At 57.4% G+C, this 16,915-nt stretch overlaps 1 protein-coding gene across 8 annotated transcripts in view; it reads right to left on the bottom strand.

Annotated features, from left to right (window-relative positions):
• Positions 1 to 1,312: 1,312 nt before the first annotated feature.
• The window catches only part of PTPRU (protein tyrosine phosphatase receptor type U), an 80,686-nt gene continuing 65,083 nt past the window's right edge, over positions 1,313 to 16,915 (bottom strand). For 7 of the 8 annotated variants that reach the window (XM_086716251.1, XM_086716252.1, XM_086716253.1 and 4 more), the window contains 12 exons: positions 14,728 to 14,764; positions 13,980 to 14,077; positions 13,780 to 13,896; positions 12,257 to 12,411; positions 10,113 to 10,248; positions 9,502 to 9,651; positions 7,851 to 8,024; positions 6,861 to 7,001; positions 4,450 to 4,575; positions 4,159 to 4,316; positions 2,791 to 2,926; positions 1,313 to 2,525 (listed from right to left, as the gene is read on the bottom strand). In XM_086716251.1, the coding sequence (XP_086572377.1) occupies positions 2,463 to 2,525; positions 2,791 to 2,926; positions 4,159 to 4,316; positions 4,450 to 4,575; positions 6,861 to 7,001; positions 7,851 to 8,024; positions 9,502 to 9,651; positions 10,113 to 10,248; positions 12,257 to 12,411; positions 13,780 to 13,896; positions 13,980 to 14,077; positions 14,728 to 14,764 (1,491 nt within the window). In that variant the 3' untranslated portion in view covers positions 1,313 to 2,462. Of the gene's footprint in view, positions 2,526 to 2,790; positions 2,927 to 4,158; positions 4,317 to 4,449; positions 4,576 to 6,860; positions 7,002 to 7,119; positions 7,336 to 7,850; positions 8,025 to 9,501; positions 9,652 to 10,112; positions 10,249 to 12,256; positions 12,412 to 13,779; positions 13,897 to 13,979; positions 14,078 to 14,727; positions 14,765 to 16,915 lie in introns of those variants that run through there. The other variant, XM_086716257.1, reaches the window with a different exon arrangement.

Here is a 16,915-nt window from a genome sequence, read left to right as displayed (position 1 = left end):
AGTTCTGGGGGTTGGTTGGACAGTTTCTGCTCAGGTTAGTCACGTGGCAATACTCACCTGAGAGGTCAGCCAGGCTGGAAGGCCCAAGATGGCCCCATCCGCAGGTCTCGTAGTTGGTACTGGCCATTCATGGGATGTGTTCTGTTGGTTCCTTTCCATGTGCCCTCAAACCTTCCAGGAGGCTAGGCAGGCTTCCTCACATGGCAGAGTTCCAAGAGGGCAAAAGCAAAAGCTGCAGTCGCCCCTTGAGGCTTGAGACCCAGAACTCACTTGCCATCACTTCTGCCATTTCTATTGGTCAAAGCAAGTCACATTCTATTGCTTGGCCAGTGTCTGACATGCGTTTGTCAGTACATTTGTCATTCATCAGGTAAGGCTTAGCAGTCAGTTCAGAATGAGTGTGGGGAGCGGGGGGGAGGGGGGGGGCATGTACCCTAGCTAAGGGGGATCATAATAAATTCTTAGTTCAGATGAAGAGATGTTGGGTCCTGGAGCCATTGTTATAGGTTGTATTCTCTGGCCAATGGAGAAACTGAGGCAGAGAGAGTAAGCCAGTGTGAAAACGGAATCAGTACATCATAGAACCAGTTTCCATATGAAGATACTGAGGTCCAGGAACATGAAATGTCTTGCCCAAGCTGACACAAGTTTATGACAGAGCCAGGAGTGACTGGGATCCCTACCAGCTAGCCCACTCCTCCTCCACTCCCCTCCCCATCTAGCAGAAGCCCAAGGCTGGGAATGCCTGGGATGATCATCATTAAGCAGGGTGCATCTGCCCCTCTTGTGTGTTCGTAATCAGAGCCCTTTCAGCACCCATGGCACCATGCAAGGCACTTAATCATGACTTCTGATCTTATCGGCATCATTCCCATTTTACAGATGGGAACCAAGGCCCAGGGAGGGCAACTGACTTAGCCAGGGTCTTGCAGCTGGTGAAGCCCATCCACCTGATACCAAAGCCTGAGCCTCCCATGATGTCTTCAAAAGAGCTCAACCCCAGATCCAGCCCCCAGAGGTGAGAGGCAGCTCTGTGGCCCTCAGGGGTCTCAGGATAAAGCCCACTGCCTAAGGAGCTGCTTCAGAGGCCTGAAGCAATAGCCAAGAGTTCTCTGGAACCTGCCCCTACAAGTAGAAGACCCCTGAGCGATGCTCTGGTCCACACCCCCACCATTTGATGAATGGAAAAATCAGGGCCTGACCGGACCCAAGCTTCTGCCTCCCAGCCCAGAGCCCTCCCACTGTACTAGGAGGCTGGGGGCAGGCGAGCAGGCTCCACTCAGGGTGGCCAGACACACACAAGGCTCCTCTGTGGCATTCAGAGAGCACATTTATTTACAAAGCGCTTTACAAACATCAGCTTATGCCTCCCCACAGCCCCCTGCGAGGTAGGTCAGTAGTCGTATCTACAGTTTACAGATGGGGAAATTGAGGCACGGAATGGGGGTGTGGCCTGCCCCATTTTAAAGAGATTTTTCCCACCCACCCATCAAAAAATAATGAAATTAACAAGAAAGAATCGCTCCTTCATCCCAAAATACACCTTCTTCCTCTGAACCGTAGACGCTGCAAGCACCCCTGATCTAGCAGTGACCCGTCCCCAGTGGGCAGCCTCACCAGGAGCCACAGAGACCTCAACCCCAAGGGCTGTCGTTCAACCTTGCAGATTATCACGGCCTAGGCTGAGGAGTTCCCACCAGTGAGGCTTGAAAGTTATAGGAAGAAGGGCTGAGGTGCCTTCATTCTGCAGGCATTGGGTCAGGCAGGGAAGGGGCCCCACAGGGAACAGGGTAAGGATGGGCAGATCTCGGTTCGAGGAAGCTCAGAGCACACGTCAAAGAATAGTGGGAGGGATCATGAGCAAAACAGCCCCGGGGCTGTAGGGGGGGCAGCAGGGTGGAGGAGGGGGCTATTGTCCCCTCCAGAGAGGACCAGTCTGATGTGCCCAGTCTACCCAGGACCCTCAGGGGCCAGGCCAGATGGGAGTCCAGATGCCAAGCCCCAGTGAACTCTCCATCCATATCCAGAGGAAGCCACGCCGGGTGGAAACTGGCCACGCACAGGCCCCACAGGGCCTTACTCATCTCTGCCAAGGGCTGGGACAGAGTCAAGGGGCTTGAGCCTGGAGTCGAGGGGCTTGAGCCTGGGTCCTCCCGAGCTGGCAACTCTGAGCGCCTGTCACTCTACCAGGCAGTGCCAGATACACGGCGCAGACCTGCAGGAACCTATGGAGGTAGGCCGGGCTGCAGTCTCGCTAAGCCTCTCCTTGGCCCCCAGCCTGCCCATCGGACATGGTGAGAGGCCCCGGGCACCGTGGAAGGGGCACCGAGATGGCCCGGCGCCCACTCTAGTGCCGTCCCCCGGGGGAGCTGTAGCGGCGCAGAGTTAGGGGTCCAGGTCTTCCTCATCAGTGCTGGGCCTGGCTCTGAGTGCACAGTGGGTGCCCCAGGCCAGGGGCCCCGCTATCTTGACTCCAGCCCCTCCAGGTACTCCAGGGCCACATCATAGCAAAAGTGGTACTGATCCTGGGGAGAGGGAGAGAAGGAATCATGAGCCTGGTCCCTCTTTGGTACTGGGGAAGGGGGGAGTGGGAGACAAGAGGGTGAGCACGAGCCCTGGCCCATCTCGAGGGGAGAGGGGGGCAAACGTGGATCCCTGTTTTGGCACCACCAGATCAGGACCCACAGCCCGGTGGCGGGAACCACACAGAGGGCAGTGGGTACAGAGGGACCTAGCTTGGCATGGACCGGGAAGTTGGAAGCGGTTGGGCAGGGAGACGCGGCCTCTCACCAGGGTTTCCACCATATTGGGCTTGTAGTTCCTAAGCGTTTTGGCAGCAAAGAAAACGTCCACCAGGTTGTGGCAGCGGATCATCTCCAGGACTGTGGCGCAGGCGCAGAAGGTGCCACTGCGGCCACCCCCGTTCCTAAATGAGACACACACGAAAGGTTTGGGGGTGGGGCTTAAGAGAGGGAGGCCTGAGGCTGGAAAACCAAGCGACTGGCAGAACCGGGGAACCAAAAGGGAGGAGGGTCAGGGCCTGGGAGCCCAGAGGTGACCGGTGGAGCCAGGGAACCCAGGAGGGAGGGCCCAGGGAACCCAGAGGTGAGGGGTGGAGCCCAGGAGGGAGGAGCCAGGGGGCCCAAAGGTAAGGGGCGGGGCTTAGGGAACCCAGGAAGTAGGGGTCTGGGAGCTCAGAGGGGGAAGTCAGAGGCTAAAACTGGCATCCAAATCCCGTGGGCAGTTAAGGAGACAGCCTCCCGGAGAAAGACAGCAGATTCTGAGGGAAAGGAGGCTAGACACGCTCCAGGAGAAATCCACTGAGACAAAGACAGCAACAGAGGACGGCCGCAGAGCGACAAGCAAAACCGGAGAGCAGGATGGAAAATGAACACCGAGAACACCAGTCACCCCCAGCAACACAGACGCGAGGTGAAAACACACACACACACACACACACACACACACACACACACACACACACACGTACACAGCCACACTCCGAGGCTAAGAGAGACACTTCCTATCCCCTGTGCTCTCCCTCCTCTGCCCCCTGTGACCTCGGGGTGTAGGGCTCCCCTTGGGAGATGGGGGATAAACTAGGCCCTCAGCCGCCATCTCAAGGGGTCTCTCCCACTAGAACCTCCCTGAGGACCGGCCCTGCCTGACTCGGCTCCCTATCCCTATCTAGTATGCCTAGACTGGCCCTAAAAGGGTAAAAAAGCTAAAAGCAGGAGGGAGTGGCGGTCAAAAGAGTGAGCGTACCCAGACACACGTACGAGAATTTATGAATGGGGGCATGTGAAGGAATGAATGAAAAAGTTGCACGTGTGCATGCGCGGACAAAGACTGGAAATTCTTTGGCTTCGAGGGTGCTACTGTCTCACGCAGTGAACAATTCTGACAGCACTCTAATTAAACTGGCAAAGTCATGCATCACACAGAGTGCCGGGCAGTTGTTCGGCGTTGAGTCTACACCCTGGAAACCGAGCGGAGTCTTCCAGGGAAGACAGGGCCATCCTCGCACGGCCACGCAGAGTGCAGGCCACAGCCGCCTTCCCCGCCCGGGGGCGGTTAGTGCCAGCCGTGAGGCCCTCTCTCAGACTGGGCCTCAGGCCCCCACCCCTCCTCCCACCCCGCAGCAGGGCCCGCACTCACAGGCAGTGCACGACCGTGCGCCCGTCCCCACGCTCCGCCTGCCACTTGTCCACCTCGGCCAGCAGGTGCAGGAAGGCCTTCTTGGAGTCAGGTGTGTCCCGGTAGGCGGACCAGCGCAGGAACTGGAAGTGTCGCACCAGCAGGTGCCCTTCCTGCAGCTGGGGGCACGGGCGGCCAAGCAGGGGGTGTGAGCACAGGGGTCACGAGACCCTGTGGTGACCTCACGAGGGTCTGACGAGGCTGCCCTGGCAACCCCTCGGGTCCTCACCGCAGGGCTCCCGGCTCACTCACCCGAGACATGTTCTGCACCCGGAAGACACGGGCCACCAAGTCTTCATCCACTGAGCCCGACACGAACTCCACCTCCATGAGGCCATACTGCTGTCGGCCGGGCTCCGGCCAGTACTGCAGGCAAGGCTAAGAGCATGGACGGACAGGGAGGGCTGAGCAGAGGGGGCCAGGGCGGCCGCCGCCGCTCATACCCAGCCCAGACCTCCACACTTGCCCTGGGGCTCCCGCACACCCTGACCCACTCACTCGCTCCCAACTCCCCTGCAAAGTCCCCCCCCCCCCCCCGCCGGTCCCCGCCACTCACCCATCAGAGCACAGTGCACACCGGCCCCCAACGCCTTCTGCACAGAGACAAACCCTTCCTAGGTGGGCACTAACAATCCCTGCTGTGCAGCTACACAGCTATACCTAACACGCTCGCACACACACATCCCCACGTGAGGCTGCCTCCTTCTAGGGCCAGGCCTCGGGTCACCCCCACCCACCCCATCACCCCTGCCCCCAGCCGTCTCTCTTGCTGCCTCACTCCCCAGCATCAGCTCACAGAGCTGGGGTGTCCCTGGGGTTGCAACACAGCTCAGGACCCCCACTCCTTCCCTAGGGCCCCACCATAGCCTCAGGGCCCTAAATGCCCCCTCCTCTCCAGGCTAGACTGGAGACAGCAGAGGGGTGAAAGAGGTGTATCCCCCCACCAACACACAGACAGACACAGGTCCTCTGGGCCTGCAGGTCCAGAGCCCCAGCTTCGAGGCTCAGCTCTGCCTAGAGCCCAGGCAAGGCTCTTCCTTCCTCTGGGCCCCCATTTCCCCGTTTGTGAAACAGTCCTCAAGCTCCTCCCAGAGGACTCCCGGCTCCGCCTGCTTCCCTCTCTGACCGCACCCACAAAGAGAGGACCCTAGCTTCCTCTCTTCGCCCGGGGTCCTGGCCACTCCTTACGTACAGGCCCTTACACATGGTGCTCCCCCCTCTCCATGGATCACTCACCGGCCCTGTCCTCACCTAGTTAACTTCCTACACATCTCAGCTCAGATATCACCTCCTCCAGAAGCCTTCCCTGATACATGATCCCCCCAGGCTTCTCCACGTCCCAGGACCAGCTCCACGGCAGCCCCTTCCCTCTGTGCTGTCACTGTTGGTCTTTGTGCCCTGCTCCCCACGGGACCATGAGATCTGAGGGCGGGCTGTGTGTTCTTCTACTTCCCTACTGCCTGCTGCAGGGCCTGCCAGTGGGAAAAGGTGGCTGAATGCATGAGCAAATGGTGAACACTGAGTGACGTCTGTGTGAGCCTCCCTCCGGGTCCTTCCCCTCCGCCTCAGCAAGGGCAGATTCTTCCCACGCCGGATTCCCTCCAGACCCCTGCCCCGGGGCAAGAACCCACCACCCGGAAGTCCTAGGTCATTTATACCAAGTGCCCAACTCGAAAAGAGCCCAGTTAGCAAGGCTTCTCAGCCTTCAAGAGACCGTCATGCTCAGGGGCGCCTGGGTGGCGCAGTCGGTTAAGCGTCCGACTTCAGCCAGGTCACGATCTCGCGGTCCGTGAGTTCGAGCCCCGCGTCAGGCTCTGGGCTGATGGCTCGGAGCCTGGAGCCTGTTTCCGATTCTGTGTCTCCCTCTCTCTCTGCCCCTCCCCCGTTCATGCTCTGTCTCTCTCTGTCCCAAAAATAAATAAACTTTGAAAAAAAAAAAAAAATTAAAAAGAGACCATCATGCTCATTTTACAGGAATCCTCCTGGCCGCCTAGGACAGGGAGATGAAGAGAGGCCCAGGGATGGAGGGGACAGGGCCAGGCGTGGCTGGCAGGCTCAACACCTGCACTTCCTGGAAGCGCCAGCCAGCCTTGGGAGCCCCAGGAGGAAACTGGGGCAGCCCCCAGGCTGAGGCCACCGGGCCAGTGTCTGGACCAACCTCAGCGGCAACTGCAACATCTCTATCCCTGCCATGTACGTAGCACCTACTGTGTGCCAGGCAGAAAAGAAACTGGGGCTCAAAGAGCCAATGAACTTACCCTAGATCAAACAGTCAAAAAGTAAGGAGGCTGGAATTTTACTCTGCCTTAAAGGCCCCCGCCACGGCCAGTTAGTTCCACAGGCTCTGGAAGAAGGCAGCCTGGGGTAGGGGCACAGCTCTGCGACCTTGGAGAAGTCACTTCACCTCTCTAGGTCTTGATCTTCTCACCTGAAGCCCGTAAGTGTGAAGCAGAGTCCCTGGCATACAGCAGGTACTCAGTAAAAAACAGCTATTTCCCTCCCATCCGAAAGCCTCACTCTACAGAAGAGGAAACCAAGGCTCTGGGAGGAAGCAAGACCCATCTGAGGTCACTCAACAAATAGGTGGTACATCTGGGATCCAACCCTGGGCTTTGGGGACACGCCCTTGAGCACAGCGAGGCCCTGGGCAGCAGAGGCCTCACCCAGGCAGTGTTGGACTGGTGCAGTTGGTTGAGCATGACAATGGAGGTGCACCCGTAATCGTAGACCAGCCGCCAGAAGTCAGGCGTAGTGCTCTGTAGAGGATGCAAGGTCACGATGAAGGCTGCGCTCCGTGTGTAGCTCTGCAGGGAAACCGGGACTCAGCGGGGCCTGCTCGCCACCCGACAGGGCCTGAGCGCCCCCACAGGCTGTCCTCCCACTCTGCCCACCCTGGGCTGAACAGCCCTCCCCTCGGGGCCAGGCTGCCTCCAGTGGCCCATTTTAGAGGCTGGCTGGCACACTGAGGCCTGAGTTCATAGGGTGAGCCCCCAGGCCTCTGGTGCCCAAGCCCACGGCCCTTGGAACTAAACACAAAAGGTTCTCACATTTGTGGCAATGGGAACTTGGGCATGGTAGTTAGAGGCTGGCCAAGCTTGCTCCCTGCCTCAGGGCCTAGGCATGTGCTATTCCTGTTGCCTAGAACAAATTTCCAAATATTGACATGGTTCTCTCCCTCCCTTCTTTGTGCTCTTTGCTTAACGGTCACCTCCACAAAGAGGCCCTCCTTACCACCTCATCAAAAATCGCCATATACACACACTCCAAACCCCACACTACATATTTCTTCTGCCTGGTTGCTTTTTGTAGGAATTACCAGTGTATATTTGCTTACTGGCTGTCCCAACCCATCACCCAAATACAAGTTTCAGGAAAGCAGAGATTTAGGGGTATGGTCTTTGCCCGGCACGTGGTAGGAGTTCAATAAATATTTTTGAATAAATAAATCTCCACGTCCCTTCCGACTCCATGGGTGAAGGGTCTGAGACCCCAGCTCAGGGCCCGAGACCAGTCACAGGCACTGACGCCACTCCCTGCCCTGACCTCATCCCGACCAGAGCCCTCGGCCCTTCCGCCTTGGCTCCCTAACCTTCCCAGATACTTCCCAGTGCGGGAATCCCAGAGCCCACCCCACCCCCCCCCCAAGCCCTCACGTCAGTCAGGGCCGCGTTGATGTAGTTGTTAGGGTCCCCGTCGGTGGAGATGAGGAAGGGCAGGCAGCGGTCGGGCGGCAGGACATCCATGCTGCGGTTCTTGTCTCGGTTCCGGGGCAGCAAGGCGATGCTGCACTCTTCCACGTCCAGGGGTGGTGTGACCGAGTTCAGCGTCTAAAGGAGTGGAAGGAGCAACAGGGTGGGCGTGGGTGAGTATAGACATCCAGTGTTTGCTGGGCCTCCTCACAGCTCCCGCCAAAGCACACTGAGCTGGGCTACTAACCCCATTTTACGGTTGGAGACCTGAGGCCCGGACAGAAGGGAGAGAGGGCAGGGACCCCAAGCTCCCAGCCTCCAGACCACGCAGACTCTGAACAGCGCTCCGGAGACTCGAGTCTGCCTCCTTGCTCCCTGCATCACCTTAGACAAGCTGTCCTACTTCTCAGCACTGCTTTTCTCAGCCGTAAAGTGGGATAATAATATGCCTGCCGCGAGGGGCTATCGGAAAGATAAAGAGATGACGCCAAGGACCAAGCACGGCACCAGGCACATGCAAGGCTCCAGACGTGCGAGGCGCAGTGAGGACCGTTACGAGCTTCTCAGGCGCTTTCAAGAAGACAAGCCGGGAAGCCCCACGTCTTCTGCAAAGCGGACTCCGGGGGCCTGGCAGAGATGGTCAGCCCCGTCTGAACAAAACGCAAGTCCGAGGCACCTGTGCTGCCACAAGCCTGGGACTCCAGGTTATCTCCTCCACCTCGTGCCTCATATAGCCTGATCGATGGGGTCCTGGCTTCTTTCTCTTGTCCTTGGGGGTCCCTAATGGGGAGTCCCAGTCTCTCATGATCCCCAGAGCCCAACAGGCCCCAAGAATCACAGGCAGCATTTCCTATGACACCAGCCTACGCTGGCTGGACGGCATCAGGTATCCAGAAGGTGCCACCCCACGGAACCCTCGTGGGAACCTGGAGTGCAGCAGACATGTGGGGTCTCTGCCTGCCCACTGAGAACCAGCCCTTCCCCCATCTCAGTCACATGACATGCTGAGAGTGGCTCCACCCCCAGAACCCCTCCTGGGCCCATCAATGTGTTCCATCTTCCTGGCCCCAGTGACTGGCTCCGGGAAGGCACCAGAGAGGCTGGTCTAAGACTTCTGTTGGGGCTGTTGGGAGTCCTTTCTCCGGTCTCCTGACATGAGCCTGGCACTGCTGGGGGCGGCCAGGGTGTGGGTCCGAGAAGCCGAAAACAAAGAAAGCAGAACTAAAAATGGGCAGAGGCTAAGTGTTGGCATCATCATCTGAGCCCCTGGATCCAGCCATAACTGAAGCTGCACCATCTTCAGACTTGTCCGTTACAAAAGTCATGCAGTTGGATTTTTGTCAGCAACCAAAGTTGTAAATCCTGAGAGTACAAACACTGCAGGGGCAATATTGACTTGCTTTCCGGGATAAGAAAACCAAAACTTGGAGAAGTAATGTGAGTGTTCAAGGCCAGTCTCTAAGTCCTTCCCAGTAGCCCCATTCGGTCCCTCTTTCTTGGCTCTCAATGACGCCTATAGCACTGAGGACTTCCCAATACACACACACACACACACACACACACACACAGAGTCACAAGCCACATCCACACTCCTATACACACACTCATGCCCCACCTGGAACTCTTCCCGCAGCTGGGAGGAATTACTCTGGGGGTCAATGCGGATCATCTCCTTGTAGGTGGCCTTGAACTCGCTGACAGGGATAGTGGTCTCCCCACACAGGCAGGCCTCCAGGATTGCATCATGAATGAAGATGTACTGCTCCTGGAACAGGAGGAGAGAATATAAGGAAGCAGGAGGGGACCAGGACCTAGAGATTTGGGGGTGATGGCAGGGGGAAGCGAGCCCAAGGTTGAGGCAGGGGTGCTGGAGCCCAACCACGTGTGACTACAGGTTGGACCAACCCTGCTGGAAACAACTTTCATGGGTACGTTCACTCATCTCATATTCATCTCTATAATAACCCTGTGAGGAGCTCTGGAGGTGAGGGCAGAGCAAACACAAGTGGATCTTGACTGTAGAACCTGACCCTGGCCCACCGCTGTTTGACCTCACCCGAATGAACACAGTGGTGCGGACTCTGGGAAGACGCTAAGAGGCTGGCGGGCCAAGTTCAGGCATCTCAGCCCCAAGGACACCCCTCTGACACATTCCACCAGCTCTGAGTTCCGCCACGAGGGACCCAAGTCCTGGAGAGGGGAGGGGAGGAGGGCTGCGTCCCCTACTTCTGTCTGGATCATGTTGACGCGCCGGGAGCAGAGGGCCTTCACACAGTTGTAAATGTCCACAACGCCCTCACACTCCGCCATGTCCAGCATCACATCCAGAACGATGTAGCAGCCTGTGCGGCCGGTGCCCGCGCTGGGGAGAGAGCAGCCAGGGGCCCTGTCAGAGCCTGGGGAGGGAGCCCGGGACCAAGAAGGGAAGAGGGGTTCTGGGGTGCCTGGCCATGCCTACGCCACACAGGGACTGGGGGACAGAGACAGACACCCCACTGCACCAGCAAGGAGGAGCCAGGGAGGAGTCTGCAGCAGGAGTCGTGGTGAAAGGTGACACAAGACAGAGCTGGGGACGGGCCTCAGGAGGGGAGAGGGGGAAGGGTAGCAACTTAGCTGGGGAGAGGACAAAGGTGATGCTCAGAGCTTCATCCAAGAATGTTCTTGCCTCCTGGGTAGCCCCAGATCTACACACCCTTCAAAGCCCCACACGTTCACAGCCGCTCGCATACTCAATGGAGCCTCCCCAACCCTTCCCCAGACATCATTCCTCTGAGCTCTGAGAGTAATTCGGGCAGGCTCTTATCAAACCCTCTTCCTGCTACGCGGTCGTCGTTTTTGTGGCTGTCTCCCTGACCCGACTGGGAGCTCCTCGAGAGCTGGGCTGGGTCAGACCCATCTCTGGGATGCTCATGGTCAGAAAGAGCTGAGCAGAGTTGAGGGGCGGAGCGAGAGGACAAAAATGACACCAAGCTGTCAGGCTCAAAATGGTGGCATCGGGGCATTGGCAGGAATGCACAGCAGTGGGTCTTCCACACGCCCCTGCCGGGGGCTGAAATCAGTACCGCCACTTCGGGAAGCGGTTTGGCAGTATCTACTTAAAAGCGGAATGTTTACATGGCAGCAATTCTACCCCACATACGTACCCCCCAGAAATGCACGCGTCTGCCGGCCCAAACACAGGCAATAGAATGTCCTTAGTGGCTCTATTCATAATAGCTCAAAGCTGGAAACCACCCAAATTCCTATCAATAGCAGAATGGATGAACACACTGTGGGTGAGTCACCCAGTAGCCTGTGATCCGACAGGGATGAATCTTACGTACATAAGGTTCAGACACCAAAGAGTGCACACCGTAGGATTCCATTTATGCAAATTCAAAAACACAAAATGAATTTACGCTTGAGATGGCAGGATACTGATTGCTCCAGGAGCGAGCAGGTGGGTACAGACAGGAAGGCGGCTCAAGGGGGCTTCTGGATGCTGTTAGCGTTCTAGTTCTTGATCTGAACAGTGCTGGTGATTTCACGGGTGTGTTCAATTTATGGAAAATTGATAAAGGTATACACTTATTACGTGTGCACTTTGCTTTAAGTATGTTATACCTCAGTGAAGTCTTATTTTAAAGACGGTATCTTAAAGAAGCCTAAAGACACCAAATGGAAATAGTCTGTGGGTGGCAGGACAGGGAGGGACTGAGTCTGCCACATGGTATTTGGGAAGCTGAGCGGAATCCAAGCAGAGGAGCCAGGACAGATACAGAGGCCAAGGACCTTTGGGTCAGGGAATCGGTAAAACCACAGGGTTAGAGGCTAAGCTCCCCAGGAGGGGAGTGGGGGCAGGAACCAGACAGGACACTGAAGAGGCAAGAGAAAGATGTGGAGCCAGAGAGGAAGCAGAGCAGAGGAAGCGCCGCCGGGGTCACAGGAGCCGAGCAAGACAGGACCGGGGACAGATAGGAGTGAGGGCCAGGAGTTGCACAGGGTGTGAAAGCCAAGCAGTGAGAAGAGCCCATGGGACTTGGAGAAGAGAAAGCAAAGCGCCCCCCACCCCCCCAGCACCTGGGCCAAACCTAGCACGCAGGTGTGCAATGCACACTTTTGCTGAACGGAAGCAGATAGAACTCAGCCTGCCTGGTGCCTCACCAAGCCCCAGCCCCCTCTGTCTCCAGCGCCTCCTTAGCCTCTAGGCCCAGGGCCTCTGCAGGTCCTGGGAAGCATATGAGGGTGCCGACCTCAGAGCCAAAGCTCAAGGGGCCCTTGGGGGTCAGTCTCTCCTCCGTCTCTAAGCAGGATGAACCTAAGCCTAGTCTCCCTCTGGGACCCTGAACACCACCACGCCCAGTCCTCTTCTGGGGATCCCGGTGCCTCACCTGCAGTGGATGACGACGGGCCCGGCGTCAGGTGGGGTAGAGGCCTTCACGCGCCGGATGAAGGCTAGCAGCCCTGTGGCGTGGTAGGGGACGCCGTGCTCTGGCCATGCCGTGAAATGGAACTGTCGGACCTCGTGCCGGGCAGAGTAGCCTCTCTGGGGAGACAGGCAGAGTCACTGCTGGCATCTGTTAGACACCTGCCGGGTAAGCATCTCACCCCAGGATCTCAATTAATCCCAGTGATAAACTTACGAATGGGTATTGATGACTCATCGTACCAGCGAGAAAACCAGGGCCCAGAGAGAAGAAACTGCTTGCCCGAGGTTAGACAAGATGAGCATGACACAGGAAAGGGGCCAGGGCCTGCCTGACGCCTAAACCTGTCTGCCAATCACCCACCTCTGCCACCGCGTTGCCGTGCAACCCCCAAGAGGTCACTTTGACTCTCTGGTCTTAGTCTAAAGGGGGAAAGTGTCTCCTTTGAGGATTTACAGAGGATCAAATGGGATCACAGACGGGAGGACTCGGCCAGTCACTGGCCATGTGGCCTCCTGAGTGATGCAATGACCCCACCTCATTGTCTTTATTTGTACAATGGGACTAATGGAAACACCTCATTCCAGAGTTTTCAGAGTGGAGCCAACACATGTCACAGCTCAGCACGATGCTCAGTGCAGAGAAGGACCAACACCTGGCAGCTGTCATCATCTCCAATTCCTCTTGGAGTCATCAGTGAAGGGCAGCCCCCTTCCTGTTCTCCCACAATGCTCCCAGTAATGCTCCTCTTCCTGTCCTCCTGTAGTGCTCCCCTTCCTGTCCTCCATCAATGCTCCCTGCAATGCTCCCTTTCCTGTCCTCTATCAATGCTCCCTGCAGTCCTCCCCTTCCTATCCTCCAGCACTGCTCCCTGCAGTGCTCCCCTTCCTGTCCTCAGCACTGCTCCCTGCAGTGCTCCCCTTCCTGTCCTCCATCACTGCTCCCTGCAGTGCTCCCCTTCCTGTCCTCAGCACTGCTCCCTGGAGTGCTCCCCTTCTTGTCCTCCAACACTGCTCCCTGCAGTGCTCCCCTTCCTGTCCTCCATCAATACTCCCTGCAGTACTCCCTTTCCTGTCCTCTATGAGTGTTCCCTGCAGTCCTCCCCTTCCTGTCCCCCAGCACTGCTCCCTGCAGTGCTCCCCTTCCTGTCCTCAGCACTGCTCCCTGGAGTGCTCCCCTTCCTGTCCTCAGCACTGCTCCCTGGAGTGCTCCCCTTTCTGTCCTCCAGCACTGCTCCCTGCAGTGCTCCCCTTCCTGTCCTCAGCACTGCTCCCTGGAGTGCTCCCCTTCCTGTCCTCCAACACTGCTCCCTGCAATGCTCCCCTTCCTGTCCTCCAGCAGTGCTCCCCAGTCACAGAGCGACTGCCTTGCCAAGGAAGACAGCGGAGCCGTCCTCACCTCTCCTGCTTCTGCGCTGGCAGGTGGGAGGTGGACTCTGCCCCACCTCTGCAGGCACCCCTGGAGGGACCACGTGACAGGAGACTCACCCGCTCCAGGGCAAAGGTGCGCACGACATACTCGGCCAGAGTCTCCGTCTTCACCAGCGTGATCTTGATGTCCCCGTACATGTCCGAGTCCTCCGGCCAGTACCGTGAGCACTTCACCTAGAGTCCCACAGGAAGGCTCAGTAGGCTCTTCGCTGCCCCCCTTGGCCCGCCTTACCCCCTCACCCCAAGGCCCTGCTTACCCTGCCCACCTCCACCAGCTTGGTGATCATGACAATGCTGGAACAGTGCTCCTGCCACACCATGCGCCAGAAGTCGTAGACCATCTCGGGCTTCGGCCCTGGGGCGCAGAGGGTGCTAGTCCCTGAGGCAAGGTCTCCACCCAGGGCCAGCACACCTGCTGCCCGGCACCACCACCCCAGGCCAGGAGTCTCCCGAGCCCCATGGAGGGCTTCGTGCTCATTCCACGCCCACCCCACCCAATGCCAATTTGTGCCTGGAGGGCCCTGAGAGCATCAGAGAGGGCCTGGCTGGAGACCCCAATCATCCTGAGTGAAACCCAGGGGGCAGAGCTGGAGGGCTAGATCCTTGGTCTATAGGGCAAGTCTCCCGGAGGGATGGACAAGTAAATGGTTGGCGGGGGCAGGGGGGAAGACAGCCAGCGGGTCCCAGGAACCGCCCACCCCACCCCACCCCCCACCGAAAGGCACAATCCACACTCATCAGGACTGAGCCTGGCTCCCCTCTTCTGCATGCACCACCTCAAAGACAGACAGATGGACAGACATGCGCCGAGCATGTAGGGGAGACACAAACACAAAGAGGGGCAGAGACTGGTGGCCGGATTCCAGAAGACCCAACCAGACAGTGGGGCTCAGACAGTAGAGAGACAGCAGGGAGCAGACGGGGAGTCAAGCAGATCAGAGCGAAGGCAGAAAGGCGGCAGAGGGCATTCAGCACACGGGGGCACACGGGCAGAGGTGCAGGTACCTTGAGTGGCTATGAAGTGGTTTGACCTGTGGTAACCCTGGAACAGGAGAAGAGGGTGCGGTGAGACCCTAGGGAGCAGCCCCGCACTCCTTCAGATCTCACCCCCTCTGCCCTCCTGTCCCAGAAACAGCACACACACCCATAGGCAACTGTCTACCCTCTTCCCTAGGCCCTCCAAACCGGGGTGGCCCTGCCCTCCCAGCCCCCCAGCGAGGGAAGAGCAGCTGGGACACCAGTGTCTTGGGTCCAAACCCATCTCTGCCTCTCTGCAGTGTGACACCACAGAGGACACGACTCCTTTATGGGCCTAAAAGGTCTCTCCACCCACAAACTGGGGGGAATTACCCACAATCAGCTTACAGCCCAGCTGTTTGGATACAAATAAAGACCATGGTGACCCTGCCCAAGTTACCAGGGTGTCCCCAAAGCCCCAGAGGCCTAATCAACCCCAGACCCCAGACTGGGTCTTATCAGTCACCCCAGTCCCCTCGTGGCAACCAGATGGGCAGTGCCCCCTCCCCACGACATGTCATCCAGAGTTTGGGGAACCCAGGGACCCAGATGAAGGCTTCAGGCTGGAAGCATATGGGCACATGGGTTACTCATGGCCCTCAGATAAAATGTTTTTTGAATCTTTAAAATCAATAATAATTTTTTGAGACCCTATTATGATCACATACTGTGCTAAGCACTTTACCTACACTATCTCCCACAAAAGAGAGGGCAAGAGCTACTGTATCATCCATCCCGGAGCCCTCAGGCTGCAAAGGGGAGCCAGCCCCAACTCCCACCCCGAAGCCACAGCCAAACCCCGAGGTCCTGCCCTCACGTGACTGACACCCAGGGCATCAATGCAGTCAACATGGGAACAATCAAGCTCGGCTGCTCACCTCAAGTTCACGGCCACAACCTAGCTCCCCGCCCCCCCCCCAACCCCTTACTCTGGCGCAGAGGGAACCCTGGAGTCAGGCTGCCAGAGTTCAAATCCCAGCTCTAACTCTTGCTAGCCGTGTGCCCTCAGGCAAATCCTATCATTTCACTATGCTCGATTTTCACATCTACAAAATGGGAATTACAGTATTTCCCTCCTAGGGCTGTTGCAAGGAGTAAACAAAGTAACGTAGGTCAGGGGTTTGGTGTAGGTCAAGGTCAGTACTTAATCAATAGCAACCATTAGCACCTGCTACTACTTTAAAGTTCAAAAAGCGTATCCCTGAAGATTAAAATAGTACGGATGTCAATAATTCCTAGGGCAGACGGCTTACTACGGGGGTTAAGAATCCGAGTTCGAGGGCGCCTGGGTGGCTCAGTGGGTTAAGCGCCTGACTCTTGACTTCGGCTCAGGTCACGATCTCACGGTTCGTGAGTTCGAGCCCTGCATCAGACTCCGCACTGGCAGTTCGGAGCCTGCTTGGGATTCTCTCTCTCCCCCCTCCCCGCTTGTTCTCTCCCTCTCTTAAAATAAATAAACTTTAAAAACAAAAACAAACAAACAAAAAGAATCTGAATGTGGAGAGTCAAGTTGACCTGGGTTCCTAGCTCAGCTCTACAGAACAGCCATGTGGCTCTGGGCACTAAAAAGGCACTTCTCAGCCTTTAACATGGACAGGAATCTCCTGCGGATCTTGTTGAAAGGGAGATTCAGATTCGGAAGGTCTGGGGTGGGGCCCAGGATTGTGCAATCCAAACCAGCTCCCAGGTGGTACCAGTACCGGATCTCAAGACACACTGGAGTAGCCGGCCCCTCAGCCTCTCGGAGCCTCTGGTCCCTTCTGCAGCATGGGGATAACAGTGAGACCCCGACCCCAGAGATGCTGCTCTACAGCTACACACCATGCCCAAAACACAGTTCAAGTTACCCACAGTGAAGAGCGCCCCAAAGCCACTCTGCCCTCACTAGAGGAACCGCTCTGGATATACGCTAATTCCCCAGCCACCGCCTCTGCCTCAAGTCCTCGGCTGAGCTGCTGGGCAACCGGGGTCCCAGGGGAAGGCCCAGCAAAGGCGCTCCCAGGGCTGCCCTCCCACCTCCAGCACCGGTCAAGCTGGGAAGAAGCTACTCCCCCTAAAAGCAGTGTGCCTGAGACTCCCACACGAGAGCAAGCATCTCTTCTGATTCACCCATCTCTGCCCCTCCCTCCGGTGCCCGGCACAGTGCCAGCACCCAAGCTAGTCAGCCGATACAGTA

The sequence above is a fragment of the Puma concolor genome, chromosome C1 (genome assembly GCF_028749965.1).
Source record: "Puma concolor isolate L17-30 chromosome C1, mPumCon1.1.hap2, whole genome shotgun sequence".
In the NCBI taxonomy this organism is placed as follows: domain Eukaryota; kingdom Metazoa; phylum Chordata; class Mammalia; order Carnivora; family Felidae; genus Puma; species Puma concolor.
Note: the sequence above shows the minus strand (reverse complement) of the source record. Positions and strands in the feature narration are given on the sequence as shown.